This window comes from Sesamum indicum, linkage group LG6, assembly GCF_026168435.1.
Source record: "Sesamum indicum cultivar Baizhima isolate 11 linkage group LG6, ASM2616843v1, whole genome shotgun sequence".
In the NCBI taxonomy this organism is placed as follows: domain Eukaryota; kingdom Viridiplantae; phylum Streptophyta; class Magnoliopsida; order Lamiales; family Pedaliaceae; genus Sesamum; species Sesamum indicum.
The window spans coordinates 1,585,089-1,607,615 of NC_142662.1; the positions used below are offsets into that span (position 1 = coordinate 1,585,089).

The window sequence follows — 22,527 nt, forward strand, 5'->3', positions numbered from 1 at the left end:
TATCATTTTTTTCAAAAATTTTATGAACTAATATTCCCTATAAATGATTTATTCTACCCACCATAAATTTTTTTTTATATTTTTAAAATATTTTATTATTTTATAAAAAAAATCAGCAAGAGTAAAATAGTAATGTTAATTTCACCTTCTAGGACGACATGATTATTTTTCATTTAAAGAGGCTTTTTGTAATTTATCAAGCAACGATGAAGTATTCGTAATTATGGCAAACTTCAGGGAGGTAATTGTAATATACCCTAATAAATAAGTAATTACGGTGATATAACTATTTGATTTTATTTTTTTTTAAGAAAGATCAAATTTGGTTCTCCATTTGCCCAAGACTCGGATCCATTAAGCTATTTGATTTATCAACTGAAAAGCTTTTGAAGCCAATTAAAATAAGAATAAATTGCATTAACACTCTATAAGATTGAGTCAAAATACACAAACACTTAAATTTACAATTACTCCTCTTATTCAGAGGCAAGGGTTATACAAAACGTCTCCCTTAAAGACATTACACTAACATCCCTTATAAGGTGTAGTTGTATCTTTTGTAAAAAAATATGATGTATTTGCATGTTTTAACCTAATTACATGGAGTACCAATGTAATTTACTCTTAAAATAAATATGTTCAAGTTTCTATGTAATTTTTGTCATAATCTTTTAGCATATTGTATTAAATTACATTTGGATTGAAAATTTGAATTTAAGGGAAAAATTTTGGCAACATGGCCGCATATTAAAAGAATTTAAAATCTATCAAATATTCCATGAGATACAGCTTGATAAAATTCAGATTCAAATTCATTTATAACATTGCTTCAAAAGAAAAAATATTGGCAACGTCTGCTATCAGAAATTTGAAATCCTTGTGATTTTGCAACGCCTGCTATCGCAGTTGCAGACGTTGATGATCCATCCGCAATGTCGTTAGAGTTTCTGCAGTAATTTCCTATGCCAAAATAACATTTTCCAGTAAAGCCTATGATAGGAATTTCTAGAAGGGCATAAGATCATAAGAAAAATTTTGTAGATCGAAAATCTAATCAATCACCAGACTCAAAGGAAAATTTTTGTTTGACCAAACTAATTACAAAACAAGTGTGATACACTTGATATAACATTAATTACTTTCAATCACACTATAAATGTATTGCACTTACCATACAATTGATTCAGGTTTAACCGAACCAAATCCGATTTAAAATTTCCCACATGAAGAAATATATAAAAAAATTACACTCAGATTAGATCTAATTCATACCCATGAAATTACATGACAATTGTTGTGATATTTAGTTGATCACTTTTTTTTTGAATTATATATTAATCATATTTGATTAACTTCTGGCTAAATTTTTTCCAACGAGATGAGAGAAAACCAGGCACGAGTGGGGCAAACATTTTGCCCCTCTCCCCTGCAATGCAAGCTAAGCGACGTGGACCATGATGTATAGGCGAACGGATTACATAATACACAGTCATAGCATAAAAGGAAATTACTTGCAGTTAAATCCACAGCCGCAGCGAAACTAAATCGACGAAATTTAAGTTAAGAGAGTTTTAACAAACTTCATAAAAAAAAAAACAACTAATCTCGGAGCAATTGTGAACTCAACATTCCATACTATGCCCATTCAGGAGGTCAGCATCTGTCAATGATGAACTTATAGGATATAATATGCTTATTTCATACTTAAGACTGGAAAAAGGTCCAAGGAGGATGCTGAATGAGAAGAAGTACAAAGGACTGGAGAGGATTAGAGCCTCATTTTTATCGCAAAAATCTATTCTTTATGATTTTTTGCCATCTCATCAACATCAAGTTCCATTTCTAGAACGGGTGAATCTTGGCTCGCGCTAAAACGGCTGAAAAAATAGCAGTACCATTGGTCAGAACTAGAAATCATTTTAGTTATATAATTACTCTTGAGCAGAATGCGGATAAGGAAAAATAGCTAACCTATTATTTACAGGTCCATGATCCACAGCATTTCTTAGGCAGTATATGACTCTACCAACTATGTCGGACATAGTCACTGGACCAAATGTTCTGCTGTCGTAGGCTTCCTGCTATACAGAAGGACAGAAAACAGGACATATCAAATAAAAACATAAGCATCAGTTTCTGCTTGTTACTCCAAATGAGAACATGCCTACATGTTATAATCTATACTCTCCCATCATTTACATCTGTATCCTACTTGTATCTGCGGTGAAAAATTGATCTCAATTTATTAATTTAGAGGGCATACTGCAAAATTGTCTCTCTTGTGAATGTGAGGACGGAACTCAATCTAGCATTTTAGAAAGTATATGCTGCTAGAAGATCAAACTGCAGCTCAGTAATAAAGGTCAAAGAGCAGGAAACATCCATAATAGTTCAAAAATGTGATTGATTGGAACCATAACTGTTTGCTACCACACGTGGCACGAGCTCGGCAACTATCATGCAGGCAATGGAAGCTATCCATTATGGAAACGAATTACAGACTTGCACAATAGATTATTAGGACACATGAAATCCACATCAGATAGATGGACCAGCTTTGGAGGAACATATTTTCGACGCTACACATTTCTGTGACTATGATAATTTTCATTCAAAAAGCAAGTACCAGATATACCTTAAGGAGGCCTAATATGGATTGATGGAAGAAAAAGTCATTCGAGCGTAAGCATATACCTTGGGTTTCAAATTTTCATTGTCAGCTAATACCCAGCATTGATCCTTTTCAAGGACAAAAGGTTCATCATTTTCATCAGTAGAAGCCATCTCATACCCTTCAACAGCAGCGAGCCGCCGAACAAGATATTTGTCTGAGTTCATAGGATCCTTCAGCACTACCACATCTCCAACATAAACCCTCCTGTTGTCACAAACGGATTATGCAATCAGCTTCTCCAAAAAGAAGCATAAATAAAGGCAAAGAACAAAAAGGACCAATATTGAACTTCTAAAACAAAGTAATATTTTTAAGCCACACAAGTCCAAGGATAGAATTTTGCAACAAGCTCTCCAGTCAAGCTAAAAATTGATGAGAATCATGAATCCAAGAAAAGTCAAAGTAGTGGCGGATAACACTATGGGTAAAGTACTGGGAAGAGAAAAAGATTTCCAGGAGTCAACATATAGAAATAGCATCGACATCAATGCCACTAGATAACTTTTGCATATTGAACGGCATACATTGGATTTGCATCTGGAATTTTGCGAACAAGAAGAGTTCCACCGTGAGTCCCAATTGTTGGGGCCATCTCTTCTCCTTTGTTCCGATGCAAGAAAGTCAACCTTCCTACAAATACAGTTTTCAATATGGTATCGAGTCTGTCAGAATCCGCGACTTCGCTTCGTCCATAGGCCTGCAATCAAATAAAAGACCCACTCAGTTCAAAACAAACTATCCAAAACCTAGGTGGACAAGGTATATAAAATATAACAGACTACAAGTGAACAGTTTATAGTAAGCTCTGAATTATCCACATTAGATATAATACAAGCAACTCGAAGGAGACTGGGAATATTGTGTAACATCTATGTATATTGCTGAACAAACTATCACAAGAGTAAGGATAATCAAACTATCACATTTTATTTAACACTTCTTCACAGTTATCAAACCAGTTCCAGCATTATCACAGGAGTCGTCAATCAAGAGCAACTAAAAGTGCCACCTATAAGATCAGAAGAATGAAATTGAATAACAATGTCTGTGTAAAAAAGAGACGAACTACCAAAAGGTCGGACCTAACCGCAAAAAAGAGATGCAGAAACAGTTATCCCAAATGCATGACATCATCAGAAGTGATGCTACAGCAAAATCCCATAGTTTAGCAACGATGTTTCTCCTGTAAATTCGCAATTGGAAAACAGTAGCTGCCGCAAACTTTTAGTACAGAGACCACAAATAAAATTATTTCAGGCGCTCTTTCTCCAGCGTGATAGCATCTAAATAAGGAGAGCCTATGTGGCATTTTCTCAGCATGAGATCTTCAATCAACACCCTTATCCCTTGATAAATCCAATTTATCCCAGTATTTGAACCTCATTCGCAAAAATTATTCTCGAATATTTATAAACCACAAGCAAATTATAAGTCAAATATTCCCTCAAGTAAGGCCAAAACAGCTTCTATCTAGGACAAAGTTGTGTTCTCAAGCCCACCTCTCACTTTCCATATTCATGTTAAGGCCAATAACTTCCATCTTCTCTTTTTATTGCATTTACCACCTACAGAACCCCCAAATCCCCTGATCTTGGCCCCAACAAGAACCATGTACAAAAGCTTCCGTATTTATGGGATTTACCCATGCATGAAATGGCACATAAATTTATTGGCATCATAGAAACTTAGGACCTCGCTCTTCACCATGAAGTTATGTAATTAAGGCATTCAACCAAAAAGACCATACCAAAAGCTAAAGAAAAGAATTATAAAAGCAAAAAGTAATTAAGCAAAAACATGACCATGATTTGAGGGGAAGCATGGCAAAGGGAAATAATTAAAATGAAATTGGGTGCATGAGGAGAACTGAACAGCCAAATTATCTTCAAAGTGCTTAACTCAAGCCTGAGCTGGTGAGAAGTCCCTTTAACTAGTTCACCATATGTTGTCTACCAAGCTGAACATCTTCCACCCCAGGCAAAGTGAAGGGCTGAAAGAGTTCAGTACCAAAATGACTGGGTTTATATCGGTATAAAGCTTCAAAAGGGTGTCATTTTAATGGCACTGTGATAGTTAGTATTATACCATCACTCCGACACAGATATCCACTTACTCCGACTCCTAGGTTGCTGAGTGCACAGGCACCGGAGGTAACTCCCAAGACACTGGTTGACACTCTCCACCTGGCCATGCGTTTGAGGATGATAAGCAGTGGTCATATCATTCTAACTCCTAAATTGTAGAGGAACTCCTTCTAGGAATAACAAACAAAAAGCTTTCTCTGTCTGTCACAATACTAAGTTAATTAGTTCTTTGTGCTGGAATACAGGAAGGGTTGGTTTGAAGTAGTAACCCAGACACAATGATCGTGGGCCAGAACAGTCAGTCTTATGAGCAATGCATCTGGAAAAATCTCCAAACCATCCACTGGGAACAATAACAGTAAGGGCCAGAGTCTTTTTCCAGAGGATGTATCACCAGTTAAAAGGCTTTCTGCTGAAGAGATTGAAGCCAGACGGAGGAAAGGACTTTGCTATAACTGTGGTGCGACTTATCAGTTTGGTCATAAGTATAGAGGATCTTTGTCATTCTAGCTGAAGAGTGTCAATAAAATAGCTTCCTGGGTTAATCTCTTGCAGAAATATATTCAACAAAGAGAAACAGCAAATTCAACCTACAAATCAGAAAAACAGAGGCACAACATGCGTATTCTTTTGAATCTCAATTCCAACTTGCCCCTCTTCGTTCAATCAGTGATAACCTTTACTTCCCATACTAACTTCTAACCCGCTAACTGGATCATGAATATTCCAAAACCCCAAACAACATCAATCATCTAGCTCGCCTCACACCAAATTTTCATCTACATAACAATAAAGTACATTCATTTCTCCCCAAAAATAAGATATAAAAGCAATAGAAAGATTCAGCTGATAATTCAAAAGAAACCCACCAATTCCCTTAACACAAATGTCTAAATTAAACTCCCAAACAACTAAACCCCACATTCTTCACTCTTTACCAAGAAAGCAATACCCATTAAGACTTGAAAGACAAAAAAATACCTAAAATAACAATACACTACAAAAAAAAACAAAACTCTTGATTGGATAAGGGATTACCTTCCGGGTGAGAGAGACGGAGTACTCGAGTTTGCTGACAACGTAGCGGAGCCAGGTTGAGGGCGTAATCATTGCAAGGTTGGTGTTCGTACCTGCAGCAGCGTTGCTGGGAGTTCAATTTCTCGCCTGCACTTCTCTTAAACCCTCGAAATTCTTGATCTTATTATATTTCCTTCATACTTCCCTGTTATCTGGTATTTAAGATTCATACCATATGCCAGTGTGAGAATATTTTTTAATTTTAAAATATAATACATAAAAATTATATCAATTGATTTTGCTTAATAGAACTTTGGATAAATTATTATGATCTATTTAAAATTTATCATAATTATAAATAAATTATATTATTTTAAACATTATAAATATTATTTAAAATTAATTACCAACTAATAAACATCTTTATGATTAATATTTTTTTATAAGTTCTCTATAATTTTATAAATAATAAAAAATATTTATAATTAAAACAAATTTCATCAAATTTATAACAATTTATCTTATCTTTTTTTTACTTAGCAATTCATTTTATTTGTTATTCAGATCAGAGTGAAAAAAATAAAATAAAAATAAATTAAATAAGAAAAAAGTGGGACACTTTTTTAAATTTTGAAAGGTACAGTGAATTGACAAATTAAATTGCCAAAGGACTCCCAATAAATCTCTAAATTTAATATTCGTTTTATGTAATGTTTACAAAATAATAATAATTAAGAAAAAATAATATTGTTATCGTTAATCGTGGAATAAAAAACTTATTAATTTAATATATTACATGTATCTCGTATAATACTTAACAAATAGTATTCATTGAAAAAACTATAATATTTATTGCTATTATTAGTATCTCAAAATGAAAATTAAAACACTATTAAAATTTTGAAATATTAATTATGTTGAATGGTTAATTTAAAATGTGTTGACATTATAAAATAAATAGTATAATAATGTAAAAATTACATTTAGATCATTAAAAAAAATAGGACTATAATATATATTAATTCGTAATAAAAGATCCATAACAATGGTTCTTAATTTTTGTTGCTCAAAAGTCAAGAAACACATTACGCGGGCTAATACCGTCTTTGACGCACGCATAGCGAGAAATATAAATTAATTTTTTTTTTCAGGGTAATATGTATTAAAATGATAAAATTCGATATTCAGTTCCAACTAAATTCCGACATTTGATTGTTGTCTTCCCCTCAGTGGAGCAGTGCTCCGGACCGTAGATTGAACAGTATATGCATTCCCCCCTCTTTCGCGCTTCCCGCACTTGTTCGTACACGGAAATTCCTCGGTCTCTCACTTACTAATTTTCCCTCTCAAAATCCCCCACGTCCGACAATAACGGAAGTATTCAACTCCTGAATTGTGGGATTCTCTACTCTGATAGAGCCCTAACTCTTACTCCCAATCAAAACCCCCATTTGTCAAATCCTAGGGCTTTGATTCCCTCCAAAACCCCCCAAAATGCCGTCCCTGCCCGCCTCAGGCAAAATCCTCCGTCTGGAACTGGAGAATTTCAAATCCTACAAAGGCCACCAGATCATCGGCCCTTTCTACGACTTTACGGCCATAATCGGGCCCAATGGCGCCGGAAAGTCTAATCTAATGGATGCTATAAGTTTTGTCCTTGGTGTACGTACTGGTCAGCTCCGTGGAGCTCAGTTGCGTGACCTCATTTACGCGTTTGACGACCGCGAAAAGGAGCAGAGGGGACGTAGAGCGCACGTCATGCTTGTGTACCAACTGCCTGACGGGTCGGAGATTGAATTTACTCGGTCAATTACGACTGCTGGTGGCAGTGAGTACAGGATTGGGGACCGAGTTGTGAATTGGGATGAGTACAATGCGAAGTTGAGGTCACTTGGTATCCTTGTCAAAGCACGGAATTTCCTTGTCTTTCAGGTAATTGTTCTTTGTGTTTCAATTTAATTCAGTTCGGGGGATTTGATTTATAGTCGTCTAGTTAGTGCAAAATGGCACTTTTGGTGCAAAGTACTGGGAGTAAGATGCTCAGTTGTAAAATTTGAAAAGAAATACATATATTTCAAGAAAGGATTAGGTGGAAGACAACATTAAAGGGAAGATTCCCTGCCTCCATACAAACACTGAACTGGTTTTCTTGTATGCATGCGCTTGTTGTTACATTCTATTTAATGCCTTTATTTATTAATGTACTTAACCATATATTAGACCGAAAAAGATGTGTTTGCACATGGGTTGTATATGTGTTAATTTAATAGGGAGATCAGCCTTTTTACCTGACTGTTAATGGGACAATGACAGTGAGAGACACTTCTCAAGATTGATATTGACAACGCAGTTGATTATGTTCTTGTGAATATATTGTATTCTTTTAATGATTCAGGGAGACGTGGAGTCTATTGCTTCTAAAAATCCTAAGGAACTGACAGCCCTTATTGAGCACATCTGTGGCTCTGAAGAATACAAGAGGCTGTATGAAGAGCTGGAAGTAAAAAAGGCTGAAGCTGATGAAAAGGCTGTGCTTGCTAATCAGAAAAAGAAAACCATTTCAGGAGAGAAAAAGCAGAAGAAGCTGCAGAAAGAGGAGGCTGAAAAGCATCTCAAATTGCAAGAACAATTGGTACACATTACATTTTTAAGCATCCCAAATTGCAAGAGCAACTGGCCAGATTACAGTACTTCAAACAATAATGTGGTGTTTAAGTTGATCGTTAATCATACTTCAAGCTTTATTATGGATCTGTGCAACTCAAAAGCCTTACGTCATGAAGGATACAATTCTGTAGTCCTATTGTTGAACTTTATATTTCTTGATCTCAAAGATAATAATAGGATTGAAGAGCTCTCTTTTGTTTTAGACTGACACTTCGTCTTATTTTCATAACTCCTATGCAGAAATCCTTGAAGCAGGAACATTATCTTTGGCAGCTGCTGAATATAGAGAGAGATATTGAAAAAGCTGATGAGGACCTGGAAGTTGAAAAGAATGGTCTGAGAGAAATTTTGCATGAACTGGATAATTATGAAGCTGAAGCAAGGAAAAAGAATAAAGAACAAGCTGGTTATTTAAAAGAGATTCAACTATGTCAGCGGAGGATTGCAGAGAAACAGAATAGACTTGATAATGTAATTCATTAAAACTGTATTTCACATCTTCTTTATTTCCTGATATATATATATATATATATATATATATATATTGATGCTCTTTTGCTGTGGTAGCTAAACATAATCATAAGTGCGCTGGTCTCTAATAAGCATGGGTTGATTTTAAAGTGCAGCAATGAGCAATCTCACCACATTAGACTCACTGGGGCAGGATTCCTGGATAAAAGAGGTGGAGGGTGAGAACAAATTAAATTAGTGGTGTAGTTTATGAAAGAAGCCCTTTCTAGGAAAAAAGCTATGGGTCATTAAAATCCTACTAAAACTGGTCTTTGGCATTTATCCCTTTTACCCCGAATCTCATTTTTCTGGGTGCAAATCCAATACATGATTGCTAATGTATTTTACTGTGAGGATGTGAATCATTCCTAACTCTGGTGTGGAAGCTATGATTGTTTTTTCCTGATCTGTTAGATGGTAAGCAGTGATTGCTGGGACTCTTTTAGATGCAAAACTGGACCTCATTTAGTGGCTGCCACTGTGCCCAATTGTTTGTTTGAGGTGCATATTTTCCACACAAGTAAATCATGTATTACTCTGTCGTCGCTAGATAGAAAGCTTGAAAGCAACTAAGTTAGTATTGAGGATCAGAATTGGGCCTATACTGCTGATAGATCCGTATGGACCTGATGTCAGGGCTATGGACAAAGTAAATCCATGAGAAATTTCGCTAATCATTTCCTTATTGTACAATTTTAAACAAAATTCTCTCGTAATAAGCAAGATATGTATTACCTATTGACTCTGCCCCTTGTTTGAGTTCCATTTTCCTCTCTGTGTTGCAAATGCCTTATGTGTTTTATGTTACTGACACAGGCCAGTAACAACTCATAACATTCATTTTCTTTGTTGAATGCTGCAGCAATCTGAGCTTGTAAGGTTAAAGGAGGAGATAACTCGTTTAACATCAAAACTAAAAAGTACGAGTAAGGAGCTGAGTAAGAAAAAAGAAGAAAAAAGGAGGCACCTGGATGAGGTCGTGAAACTTGAGAATGACTTGAGGGATGTGACTAAGCAACTTGAAGAGTTGCGTGAAAAAAGCCAGGATGCTGGGGGGAAGCTTCAGTTAGTTGACAGTGAATTGGAGACATATCACCAGATGTGAGTCTATTGTTTCTCTGTTTTTGCAGCATTAATCACTCATATCTTTATCTAGTTTGACGGTTTCCTAAGAAAAAACCTTAGGTACTAATTAGCATTATGTTGCAGTAAAGAGGAGGCTGGTATGAAAACTGCAAAATTAAAGGACGAGAAAGAGGTTTTAGACAGACAACAAAATGCAGATATTGAAGCACAGAAGAATTTGGAAGAAAATATTCAGCAGTTGGAAAATCGAAAGCAGGAACTGGAATTGCAGGAGAAACAAATGCAAACTAGACTCAAGAAAATTCTTGATGCGGTTGGAAAGCATAAGGAAGATCTCACGAGAGTGCGGAAGGAACAACGTGAGATGAAAGATAAGCTTGTAGACTCTAGGTTTGGGCTCAATTCTGGTTCTCTTGTCAATTGATTCAAGAATGCTTGCATTTTGAATAATTTTACCTACTTGGAGATGCATCTATTTCAGGAGGAAATATGATATGTTGAAGGCAAAAATTAGTGATTTAGATAATCAGTTACGGGAATTGAAGGCTGATAGACATGAAAACGAGAGGGATGCCAGGTTGTCTCAGGCAGTTGAAACCCTCAAACGCCTCTTTCCTGGTGTTCATGGTCGCATGACTGATCTCTGTCGGCCAACACAAAAGAAGTATAACCTTGCTGTCACTGTTGCCATGGGCAGATTCATGGATGCAGTAGTAGTTGAGGATGAACATACAGGAAAGGAATGCATCAAGGTAAACATATATGATTAATTAGAATATTCTACTTTTGGTAAGACATGTGAAATAGATCTATGCCCATATATATTGAAATTGTTGATTGAGTCTCATTAAAAATGAAAAACAAACTGTGGTTGTGCTAGTGCAGTTGTGTTCTGGTTCTTGAATCAGGTACCTACTAAGTTGGTTTTACTTTTACTTCTTTTTTGCCAAGCCATGTATATGTCATTCTACTCTGGTCCTCAGCTACACTGCAACTGGTCATCAAGATTGAGCTCCATCTTCAGCTTGCTTCAGTTTATATTTTTAGCTGGTATAAGTCACATAAGTCGCCGACACCCCCCCCCCCCCCCCGCTCCAGCGCCCGAGTCGCGCTCCGGAGACTTTGAAGCAGGAGCGGTGCCTTGAGCCACCCCAAAAATCGTTCAATCGTGATTTATCAAGAAGCCACCGAACAAGGTGGAGATGCTTGGTGGCATAGCAGTGTGGAGGCTATAACTTGGTGCTGAAAATGGAGTTTTCACCACGAACATTGGCCATGTGGGAAAGGGCAGGGGGAGAAAACTTTTCTGAAGAGGGAGGGATAAAAATTTTTTTGAAGGAAGAGAGGAGAGAGAGAGATAGAAACTGGTTTGAGTTGACCGTTTGAAAGACAGAAAAAAGGAAGAGAGGAGAGAGAGATAGAAATGGATTTGAGTGACAGTTTGAAAAAGAGAGAAATGATGAATGGGTTTGAGGGAGGGAGGGTGAATAAAAAAAATTTTGAATGAAGAGAGGAGAGAGAGATAGAACAGGTTTGAGTTGACTGTTTGGAAGAGAGAGAAAAGATGAATGGGTTTGTTTGGTAGAGAGAAGAGAATTGGGTTTGTTTGGTTGATGACCATAATATGAAATGTTTTTTTAGATAATGAAATTCTTGATTTTATATTATTAATTAAGATTTATTTAAATTATTTAACTACTCTCAATAAAAAATAGATTTGTTTACATTATTCAATTATTCACATGTTCAATTATAAATATAATTTATAAATATATATTTTTAATCGACGCTCTAAGTTGCTCCTGCTCTTAAAAAAAATCTCTTTTTGGCTCTCGCACTCGCTCTCCCACTTTATGTGACTTAAATCCTACCCTGTAATGACCTAGTAAAATATCCTGTAATTTTTTGCTATCTCCATTTAAGAATTTTGGCTCCTTCTGCAACCTTCTTTTATGCCTTTCTGCCGCCAGGAGCAAGCCTCTGTGTTCTATACAGATCTCCAATTTCATCTTTCATCACTATTTTTACCAATGTCCAGCTCTTGAGATTGGGATTTAGTCATTCATTGCATGATTGGCGCTTCCTGTCATTCGGAAACACAGGAACAGTCCTTGACTGAACCTCATGCTCTATAGCTATATGCCTCTCTTTCTGTTTTACATATTATTATGCTATTGGGACACTTGATTTGTGATAGTAGATTCTCTTTTATTTCTCTTTATATCAATGCGAGCTTTTGACCAAGATAGAACTCTTATTATGAAGTTTTGGTTTTATTGTGCTCTTGTAGATTTTTGTTTGAGCTGATGAGTTTTGCTTGTTTTGTTTATAGTGTTAATTTAAAGCTTAAGAAGGTTACTTGTTTGTGACTAGCCGGTTTACTTTACTACAGTATTTGAAAGAACAGAGGCTTCCCCCACAGACGTTTATACCTCTACAGTCAGTGCGCGTGAAGCCAGTTATAGAGAAGTTGCGCACCTTGGGTGGAACTGCGAAGCTGGTCTTTGATGTCATACAGTATCCTTAACTAAAGCTTTCTTGTTCAGTTTTTGGATATGTGAATTAACAAGCAGAATTTAATCATGATTCACCTGATTTGATTTTCTATGAAATTGAATCTTACACACATTAGCACAATTAACATGACATTGTGCAACTGCAATGTTCCATTCAGCTTTCTGCAACTGTCTATCATTTTTCTATCAATGGTTTTACTTTATCTTATATGGATGAGGTACATATCTATTCCCATATTGGCTTTACAACATCTTTCATTTCTTGCCTTTTTATAGTTCATTTTTTCCACTATAGACATTCTCTCTCCAAACTTTTGTATATCATGTATGCTTGAGTTTCGCTTGTCTTTAACAAGATGTGAAATGTGAGAGCACCTTTTGTTTTCCATTTCATGCCTTCTGATATTTTGCCTTGGTTGTGGACGCACCCGAGACATGTGGCTGCGCTCTTTGTAAGTCACATGCAGATGTCACATAAGCTATAACACTATGCATAACTATACCCTAACGGTGTTACATATTAGTGCATGGATGAGTTGAAAGTTCTTGTCTATCTATGTATACACCTCAGAGCTTATCCTTTGAACGGCGTGAAACGCTAGCCCTCTGTTGATGGCCACCTATTCATTTTTTATTATCAATACTTAATATGTTAAAGAAAGCTCTCATTGCTGTTGGGTCCTTTTCATGGTGCTGCGTTTAAGTTTGTTCTTGACAGTCATAGATTCGACCGTGTGCTGGAAAAAGCTATTTTGTTTGCTGTTGGAAACACCTTGGTTTGTGATGATCTTGATGAAGCTAAGCATTTGAGCTGGAGCGGACAGAGATTCAAAGGTACAATAGTTATTTTCTCTCTCTACTATCTGGATGCTGAGCAGACACTCTAACACATGCCATTTTTCTCCTGTTTTTGGTTACAGTTGTGACCACTGACGGGATCTTATTGACCAAATCTGGTACAATGACTGGTGGTACCAGTGGTGGTATGGAAGCACGTTCACATAAATGGGATGACAAGAAAATTGAAGGTCAATGGAGTTCAATTCTAAGTAATTCTAGTTGCATTGTGCATATTGTTGATTTGGTTGCTTGCTGAAAATGTGGCCTTTGCAGGACTTAAGAAGAAAAAAGAAGATCTGGAGACCGAATTGGAAAAGCTTGGGTCAATAAGAGAAATGCAGCTTAAGGAGTCTGAAGCATCTGGCAAAATTAGTGGCCTTGAAAAGAAGATTCAGTATACAGAAATTGAGAAGGTTTCCCCTTTCCTTCTTTCATGAAGTTCTCTAAGGATTTGATGAATTTGAAAACGGGTTTTTAACAAAAGAACCGTTCCTCTCGTGTAGTATTATTCCTCTTTGGTCCTGTTTACTTTGTCTTGTGGAATAAATGGGTGATAGGATAAATCTGAAAACTTGAAATGCTGTGTGCTTCTTCGCATGGGTTTGGTTTTTCTGCTACTTCATATGACACTGATGCTTAAAAGACATCTTTTGCAGAAAAGTATTGAAGACAAACTGAATAAATTGAAGGTGGAGAAGCGCAATATTGAAGATGAAATTGACCGTGTTAAGCCTGAACTTCAAAAGGTACTTTTGGTCCTCATTTAGTTATTTCCCCTTCACTTAATACCTACACATTTCTTGGTTCGTTTGCAGTTGGAAAATGTTATCACCACAAGGTCATCAAAGATCCTATCACTAGAAAAGAGGATCAATGATATTGTTGACCGAATCTACAAGAAATTCAGCGAGTCTGTTGGTGTAAAAAACATTCGTGAATATGAAGAAAACCATCTGAAGGCGATTGAGCAGATAGCTGCAGAAAGATTCAACTTGCACAACCAGCAATCAAAGCTCAAATATCAGTATGTGCTTTCAGCTTTATTTTATGCGTTTTCATTTTTGATTCTGATGATATTGCTTTATTTGCATGTCATTTGGAGTTTAAAAGTTTGTTGCAACCTTAATCTTCCATAAACTTTCGACATTGTTATGCATGTTGTTGCAGAGAAATTTGCAGTTCTTCCAAACCTTTCATGAGAGATTGCTTTTAAAGCACCAATATCAATTTTAGGATAACAAAATTTTGCCATCTGGAGCTACTCAACATTTTATACTAGGCTTGGGAAGCCGAGGACCGCCTCTTCTTGAAACATTAAAGAGCCTATAATTGATCAAGTACCTTGGAATAAGACCTAGTTAGTGCACTTTATTCTTTGTTATTATAATTTTTTATTCTTTTTGGGAAAGAGAGAAAGTCTACCAATTGAGGGGGAAGATGATAAGAAGCTGACTCACGTTATTTATCTTTTGAAAGCCACTGTTCCCTTGGTGAGGGTAGACAACCTAATTCTTTTTTATTCAAATAGATAGATGTTCTAGTTTCCATATGTATCATCCAAACTGCAGAACTTTAGTTCAGAACCAAAAAGGTGCTCACATGGCATTGCATGATTGGCTGCATTTCTTCGAGAAATTAAAATATGGTTCGACAAAGTATCCCTATTTATTAATGATTGTCTTTTCATGGATTCTATGTGGCTAGGTTGGAGTATGAAAAGAAACGAGACGTGGGTTCACGTATTGCTAAGCTGGAATCCACAATTGCTAACTTAAAAAATGCTTTGAAAGAGGTAGAGAAAAAGCAGAATGAATTGAAGTCAGCACTAGAGACGGCAAATGCTGAGATTGAAGATTTAAAGGAAGAAGTACAAGGTACTTCAAGGCTTTTCTTTTTGATATTTTCAGCTGCTTATTTGGTTAAAACATTTAGCTGATGATACGCTAAGCATTTAAGTCAATTGGACAAGATTATGATCTCAAAGAAGCAAGGCAAATCATAGAACCAATCTGAAATCATTATATACACGTTTTGCTTTTACTAAAAGCTGGGAAAAGAGGTCCATTTATTTAAGATGCATTGACTGGGTAGTTTCATTGCTTGTCTTCAATCCCTTTTGTTGGAGGCAAATTAAACTTTTTTGCTTTATTTAATTTCCTTGTCATTGTTAGTTCTTCTGAACCCTCGTCTCATGCCTATTCATGTTCTTGAGATCTTAACTCCCAATTGTTAGAGCTCAATAATTATCCTTTGGTCATATAGAGTGGAAATCAAAAGCAGAGGAGTGCGAAAAGGATATCCAGGCATGGAAGAAAAAGATCTCTGCTGCTACATCAAATATTACCAAGCACAATCGTCAAATCAAGTCTAAGGTTTGTCTTATAGTGTGATTTCCTCAAGAAATGACATTTGTGCATGGCCCCTCTAACAGCGGCTCTATTGAAAAGTTGAAAATCATGGAGGAGCTAATAAGCTGAGTTCCATGGTTGTGGAATGTACAGGAGACCTTGATAGAGCAACTAAAGTTGCGGAAGCAGGAGATACTGGAGAAGTGTGAAATGGAACAGATACAGATTCCAACACTTGCTGACCCCATGGATGCTGACTCATTATCTGCAGAGCCGGTTTTTGATTTTAGTACACTGAGTAGATCTCTTCAGCAGAAGTCAAAACCATCCGAAAGGGAGAAGATTGAAGCAGAATTCTCGCAGAAAATCACTTCCTTGATATCTGAAATTGGAAGAAGCACCCCCAATCTAAAGGCACTGGATCAGTATGAGGCTGTATTGGAGAAGGAAAGAGCTGCAACCAAAGAGTGGGAGGCAGCCAGAGATGAACAGAATGGAGTAACTGCTGAATACAACAAGGTTAAGCAGATGAGGTATTCTATGAACTATACTAAACAGCTTGCATGTTGTTGAGATAATTACTAGAACCACACATAACAAGTATCATATACCTCCATGACCTGCACTATCCACACTGGACCTGGTAATGATGTTGGGTTTTGATGTAATCACTCTGTATTATTGTTTGATGAGGAAAGATCTTTCTAGACTTTGCCTTATGCAGAAGCAACTAATCCAGCTCCACTTATGTCTTTCTGACATTGGCTGGTCTTTCCTAAATATTGAACTTAATTAAAGGATTTGCTGACATCTAGTTTTTCCTTGCGACGTTGTATATATTCTGTGATCATAAACCTCGCTGCTGTATGTTATATACAACTCAAGGTGCTTGGTAGCAGTCTCACTTTTTAACTTGTAAAAGAGTCTTTAGAAGACATGCCTACAGTTTGTATATAGAAGTTTCTGTAGGCTGGTGATACCTCAGAAGCTTTTTTCTGAAAATGTTTTTTTGGTTCCTTACATAATATAATGGTCTTTGTGCATTTCCTGGGTATTATTCCCTTATGCAACTTAAGAGAGAACAACCTTTTGTTTCTTATCCTTTTCATGTAAATCGCCGTCATATCCCCTTCCCCTTGGTTTATAGTTCAAGTGTATGCTACTGATATTTAGGTTGAATCCAGGCATGAATTATTTATGGAAGCTTTTAACCACATCTCGGGTAACATCGACAAAATATACAATGAACTCACAAAGAGCAATACGCACTCGGTCGGTGGGATGAGCAGTACCCATGCAGTGGGTGGAACTGCATATCTGAATTTGGAGAACCCAGATGAGCCATACCTGTATGGCATCAAGTACAGTGCCATGCCACCTACGAAGAGATATCGGGACATGTCACAACTATCTGGTGGTGAGAAGACTGTTGCGGCGCTTGCATTACTCTTCTCCATCCACAGGTATGCACAAAACGGCAAAAAAGGGGGGTGGGAGAAAAAGGGTTCAGGATGGTACCTTTTTAGTTGTATCGAAATGAATTAGTTGCTGAAGCCTTAGTATGTTTATTATCTGTTCATCTTATCTTTTGTTGAGATGCTTCTCTCAATTTTCTGTCTCCTAAATTTAATGTGCACAGCTTGCTATTCAATTGTTGACTCACGATGTTCATATGATAGTTGACTGTGTATGGAATACTTGATTTGTTTGCTTCCTATTATCTTTATTTTTCTGCGATTCCCCAAGTTAACCCTTTCTGATATGTTAAAAATCTTGTATCCTTCCCCAAGTGAACTACTAGTCAGTCTGTTTTGAGACTTGTCCTGTCTAATATGCCTGAGATCATCATTTTAAGTAATTTGCCATTTTAGGATGTCTATTAAAAAATTATTCATCCTTACAGGCTGTCACTTATGTTTATCCTGGGATTTTGCAGTTTCAGGCCGTCGCCATTTTTTATATTGGATGAAGTGGATGCTGCATTAGATAACTTAAATGTTGCCAAGGTTGCTAGTTTTATCCGATCAAAATCTTGTGGAGGAGCAAGGCTGGACCGATTTGGATCTGGTTTTCAGAGCATCGTGATCTCGCTCAAGGATAATTTTTACGACAAAGCTGAAGCTTTGGTTGGTGTTTATCGGGATTCGGACAGAGGGTAAGAAATATGTTGTCTATGGCAATGCTTTCATTCTTCAGTTACAACCCTTCCTCTCCGTGATGCTAACCCTGAAAAATTGACGTTAATGTTCCAGCTGCTCGCGGACATTGACCTTTGATTTGACAAAATACCGTGAATCATGAGGAAACTTAACACTGCTTCGGCCTGTAGATCTCTCTGAAGCCCATACAATGTTGGAAATGTACTTATAAGCAAAATAACTGAGGTTTGTGTATGCAGTAGTAGGATGTACATTGATCAGATGTTAGTAGTTAGTAGTTTTTAGTCAGGGTTTCCAGGTGCTAAGTCATTTTATCCCATGTAGAGATCAACCCAGAAACATACTATATTTTGTTTTCACCGCTATCCCTCGTTTTCTTATCCCAACAACAGTGGAATCACACCGACAAAAGATTACACCTCTTTTCAAATTCTAAGTTAAACTGCGGCCTTGATTGCTGTAAATATCTCTTTACTGTGGTACTTCTTTCTGATAAGCGACAACCGGGACACAGTAACACAGAGTTGCACTTCTTTTCACAAGGCTGAAAATCGGTTTGAGTCTTTTTTTTTATCATCTTATTGCATTGCATATGATATGGTGTATATACGTATTATTATGTGTATAATATTTTTGAGTAAGATAGTTGACGTAATTTGATTAATTTGTAATAAAACTTCAATTACAAGAATCGAGGGAAACAATGGACTCATGAATTTTCTTTAAATAAAATATATGATGTTAAGAGTTATACATGTGGTGTGTATATATTATTAAATGAAATAAATATGTAACATTTAAAACATTACAATTTAAGATTATATTTGAAAATACATTGAAGTTTGATTTAATTGTTAATATGCGAGCGAGTAGCACTATTTTCTCAGACACTTTATAAGGTTTTTTTATTATTGGCTTTTAGGTAAACAGTAAATTTTATAAAATCATAAAAAGTATATGTATAACCAATTATATTATATTAGCTATTTCTCCTACTACGCAATTTTCAAATTTTATATAATATTCACAGTTGCAAGTTAGTCTTGAATTCTCATCCTATATCAAGCTGTTCTGTAAACCTTGCAAGAACTTATTACTGATCTATAAGTGTTGTCGAATCTTCTCAATTATTGATGAAGAACCAAAAACACCAAACATGTTCAATATGCTTTGTTAATAAGATGTTGCTCTCTCCACCTTGGTGATGTCTAATATATTACCGGCTTTTACACATTGATACAAATCGATTGAGTTTCCAATTTTATTAAACTAAAAAAACATATATCTAAACTTGTTCGGCCATGTTTGATATATTATTAAATTTAAATAAACTCTTAATTACCATTCATTTAAAATTTAAGTATAGAATAATTAGATTTCAGAACTCAAATTCATGGCTATTTAATAATAATAACAATGTCGTTGTTATATCATCAAGTTCCGTTAATATTAATAGCCCACAATATTGCACGTACACCAAAGTTCACCTGAATACAAACAGAAGAGCTCTTCCTCAGACGTACGAGGCCAGCTGCCCCTGGACAATGTCTTAGGTGGAAGCCAGCAGCCATGCACACTGCAAAATGGCAATACCTCAGCTCCAACCCCTCCTATGTGTCAATTGCAAACCCCTCTCATCTCCTCTATAAATACCAACACTTCCCACTCGCCACTTCACATCTTCAGCCCACAATCACCTGCATCTCTAATTCCTAAGTGTTTCCTCCACCATGGCTAAGCTCTTCCTCTCTCTTCTAACCTTTCTTCTTCTCTTCAGCCTCAGCTTTGCTCTTCGAGGGAGCACCTGGCAACAGGGCCAGTGCCGTATCTCAAGAATCAACGCCCAGGAGCCCACTCGTCGGATCCAAGCTGAAGGCGGAGTTTCTGAGTTCTGGGATCACAACAGCGATGAATTCCAGTGTGCCGGCGTCTCCATTCATCGCCACCGCCTGCAGGCCCGAGCCCTCATGCTGCCCGCCTACCACAATGCCCCGATTCTAGCCTACGTTCAACAAGGTTCGTTTATCAGTTCAGCAATATTGATCATTTAGTATGGTGAATTTTGGATTCTTGATTCATTGCACTCTGCATGCAGGTAGAGGAATGTATGGGGTTATGATTTCGGGTTGCCCCGAAACTTTCGAGTCATCTCAACAACAGTTTGAGGAGGGGAGAGGGGCGCAGAGATTCAGGGACCGGCATCAGAAAATCGGACAGTTCCGGGAGGGTGATATTCTGGCTTTCCCTGCCGGGGCTGCTCACTGGGCTTACAACAATGGTGATCAGGAGCTTGTTATTGTTGTCTTGCAAGACAATGCCAATAATGCCAACCAACTTGATCCAAATCCAAGGGTAAAACTATTAAAGAAAATGGAATTCATCTAGATACACAGTACTGTTATTGATTAATTAATAGGGATCTTGTTTGGTTTGATGTACATTGCAGTCGTTTTTCCTGGCCGGAAACCCTGCAGGAAGGGGACAAGAGCAGCAGGAGTACGCGCCACAACTCGGACGCAAGCGCGGCCAACACCAATTCGGCAATGTTTTCCGGGGATTTGATGTCCAAATATTGAGTGAGGTGTTCGGGGTTGATGAGCAGACAGCAAGAAGCCTCCAGGGCGAAAACGATGAAAGGGGACACATAATCACAGTCGCAAGAGGCCTTCAGGTTATCAGCCCACCTCTCCAGAGAGAGGAATATGGTCGCCAGGAGGAGGAGCCATATTACGGCCGCCGCGATAATGGGCTTGAGGAGACCATTTGCAGCGCCAAGCTGAGAGAAAACATCGACAAACCCTCACGCGCCGACATCTACAACCCACGTGCCGGGCGGTTCTCCACCATCAACAGCCTCACCCTCCCAATTCTCAGTTTCCTCCAGCTCAGCGCCGCCCGTGGTGTTCTTTACAGGGTAAAGCAATATCAAATCTCTCTTTTTCTTAAAATAGTGATTTGGGTCTTAATCATGAAACTAAATCAAGATTAATTCTCTGATTCTCAGAACGGAATAATGGCGCCACACTGGTGCGTAAACGCCCACAGCGTAATCTACGTGACCCGAGGCGAGTCCGACATGCAGATAGTGAACCACAACGGGCAAGCCGTTTTCGACGGGAGAGTCCGAGAGGGTCAGGTGGTGGTGGTGCCACAGAACTTCGCGGTGGTGAAGCGGGCCGGAGAACAGGGCTGCGAGTGGGTGGAGTTTAACACCAACGACAACGCCTTAATCAACACCCTGAGCGGCAGGACCTCGGCGTTGAGGGGGCTGCCGGCGGACGTGATCGCGAATGCTTATCAGATATCAAGGGAGGAGGCGCAGAGGCTCAAGTACTCGAGGAGGGAGACGATGATGTTCAGCGGGAGCTTCAGGAGCTCTAGGGAAAGAGTTGCATCAGCTTGAAGGGAATAATAATTTTCATGTAATGTATTAGGGAATAAGAGCCTTTGAGCGGTTTCTATGTTCTAACAGGTACGTACGTGTCAATCTGAATGTGAATGGCAAGAGGCTGAGAGTGTTTTTCTTTCTGAGTTGACATGAATAAGAACTGAAGCTTGCTTTTGTACTTAGAATAACTGGAATATCTTCAGAGCTTGCTTTATCAATGTATGTATGTATGTCTGTATGTATCCTGATCAGATGCAGCCATTTTTGTTCGGTAAAAATGTCTGAATTTGGACAGTTAAAACCAACAACATACGGATGATCACTGTTATTTAAAAGAACATGAGGAAGCTTCAAGTCATGATATCCGGGCTGGGGTTAAGAACAAGATTCCAGTGTAAAATCGCACATCGGCTAGGCGGAGTTAATTTAGATTCACGATGCTCAATGCTATATATTATTTTAATGCAATTGGTTTAAATATACCATCATTATTATAATTAAATATCCTGTATAAAATTCTTACCCAAACAGTATTTATTGTTTTTGAGCACAGAAGTACTTTTGTTTTATCTATCTATAGTTTTATATAATTAAAAATTATCATTTGAATGTTTACCTTTTTAGGTTCTCTCCAACTTTGCCGTATGCCTTTCAATGATCCTTAAGTTTTAGCTTGAATAATCATCTACACCCTACTGACCTTTTATTTTGAGGTAAGGGTGTTGTTATCCGCCAGTTTTGATTTCTTTACAAAGCTTCAATTTCTGCTCACATTACTTCCCTCTACTCCCTGTGTTGCCTTGTTTTTTTTGTGTTTTTTAAGGTATGTTTGGTTTTGTTTTCGGATTGGTTTTTAGATTTATGAGACAGAGAGAGAAAAAATAAAGATTAAAATATATGTGTTAGAAGCTGTGTATATGTTCGGATTTATTTTTAGTGATAATTTAAAATAATATAAAATAGGTGCTATATATTTGATTTTATATTTTAGGAGACAATTCACTATTTATTGACAAATTATATCTTTTTTACATATATATATATATACATATTTTGTTAGTATGTGGCTTGAATTATATATATATATATATATTATTGTACATATATTTGGACGAAATATATTTGGTGATGTGTTTAAAAAATGCACGGCACTCCAAGGGATATAGAGGATATTTTCCCTTTTAAGTTGATAGACCATTACTCAGTTGCTTTGTCCAAATCGAGCCTCCAATTCAACC

The 22,527-nt window shown here is 37.1% G+C and overlaps 3 protein-coding genes across 4 annotated transcripts; 2 read left to right on the forward strand and 1 right to left on the reverse strand.

The window, feature by feature from the left end:
- Positions 1 to 1,474: 1,474 nt before the first annotated feature.
- LOC105165649 (mitochondrial ATP-independent inner membrane protease subunit 2) lies at positions 1,475 to 5,981 on the reverse strand. 2 transcript variants are annotated; one of them, XM_011084728.3, is made up of 5 exons: positions 5,797 to 5,981; positions 3,199 to 3,371; positions 2,695 to 2,878; positions 1,972 to 2,078; positions 1,475 to 1,877 (listed from the first exon to the last, which is right to left on the reverse strand). In XM_011084728.3, exons 1-5 carry the CDS (start codon positions 5,866 to 5,868, stop codon positions 1,796 to 1,798), a joined length of 618 nt encoding a protein of 205 aa, XP_011083030.1. In that variant the 5' UTR covers positions 5,869 to 5,981; the 3' UTR covers positions 1,475 to 1,795. The 2 variants fall into 2 exon arrangements, with proteins under 2 accessions (XP_011083030.1, XP_011083029.1); XM_011084727.3 differs by having other exon boundaries at positions 1,972 to 2,081.
- Positions 5,982 to 6,961: 980 nt separating this feature from the next.
- TTN8 (Structural maintenance of chromosomes (SMC) family protein) lies at positions 6,962 to 18,343 on the forward strand. The gene is made up of 18 exons (XM_011084726.3): positions 6,962 to 7,707; positions 8,171 to 8,407; positions 8,683 to 8,913; positions 9,815 to 10,053; positions 10,162 to 10,428; positions 10,520 to 10,790; positions 12,431 to 12,555; positions 13,279 to 13,388; positions 13,475 to 13,582; positions 13,668 to 13,807; positions 14,051 to 14,140; positions 14,210 to 14,418; positions 15,099 to 15,268; positions 15,657 to 15,766; positions 15,896 to 16,275; positions 16,927 to 17,205; positions 17,679 to 17,897; positions 17,995 to 18,343. The coding sequence occupies exons 1-18, from the start codon at positions 7,270 to 7,272 to the stop codon at positions 18,041 to 18,043; spliced, it is 3,672 nt and encodes a 1,223-aa protein (XP_011083028.1). The 5' UTR covers positions 6,962 to 7,269; the 3' UTR covers positions 18,044 to 18,343.
- Positions 18,344 to 19,562: 1,219 nt separating this feature from the next.
- LOC105165645 (11S globulin seed storage protein Jug r 4) lies at positions 19,563 to 21,507 on the forward strand. Its single transcript, XM_088881482.1, has 4 exons — positions 19,563 to 19,917; positions 19,997 to 20,253; positions 20,348 to 20,815; positions 20,906 to 21,507. Exons 1-4 carry the CDS (start codon positions 19,632 to 19,634, stop codon positions 21,302 to 21,304), a joined length of 1,410 nt encoding a protein of 469 aa, XP_088737608.1. The 5' UTR covers positions 19,563 to 19,631; the 3' UTR covers positions 21,305 to 21,507.
- The last annotated feature ends 1,020 nt before the right edge of the window (positions 21,508 to 22,527 follow it).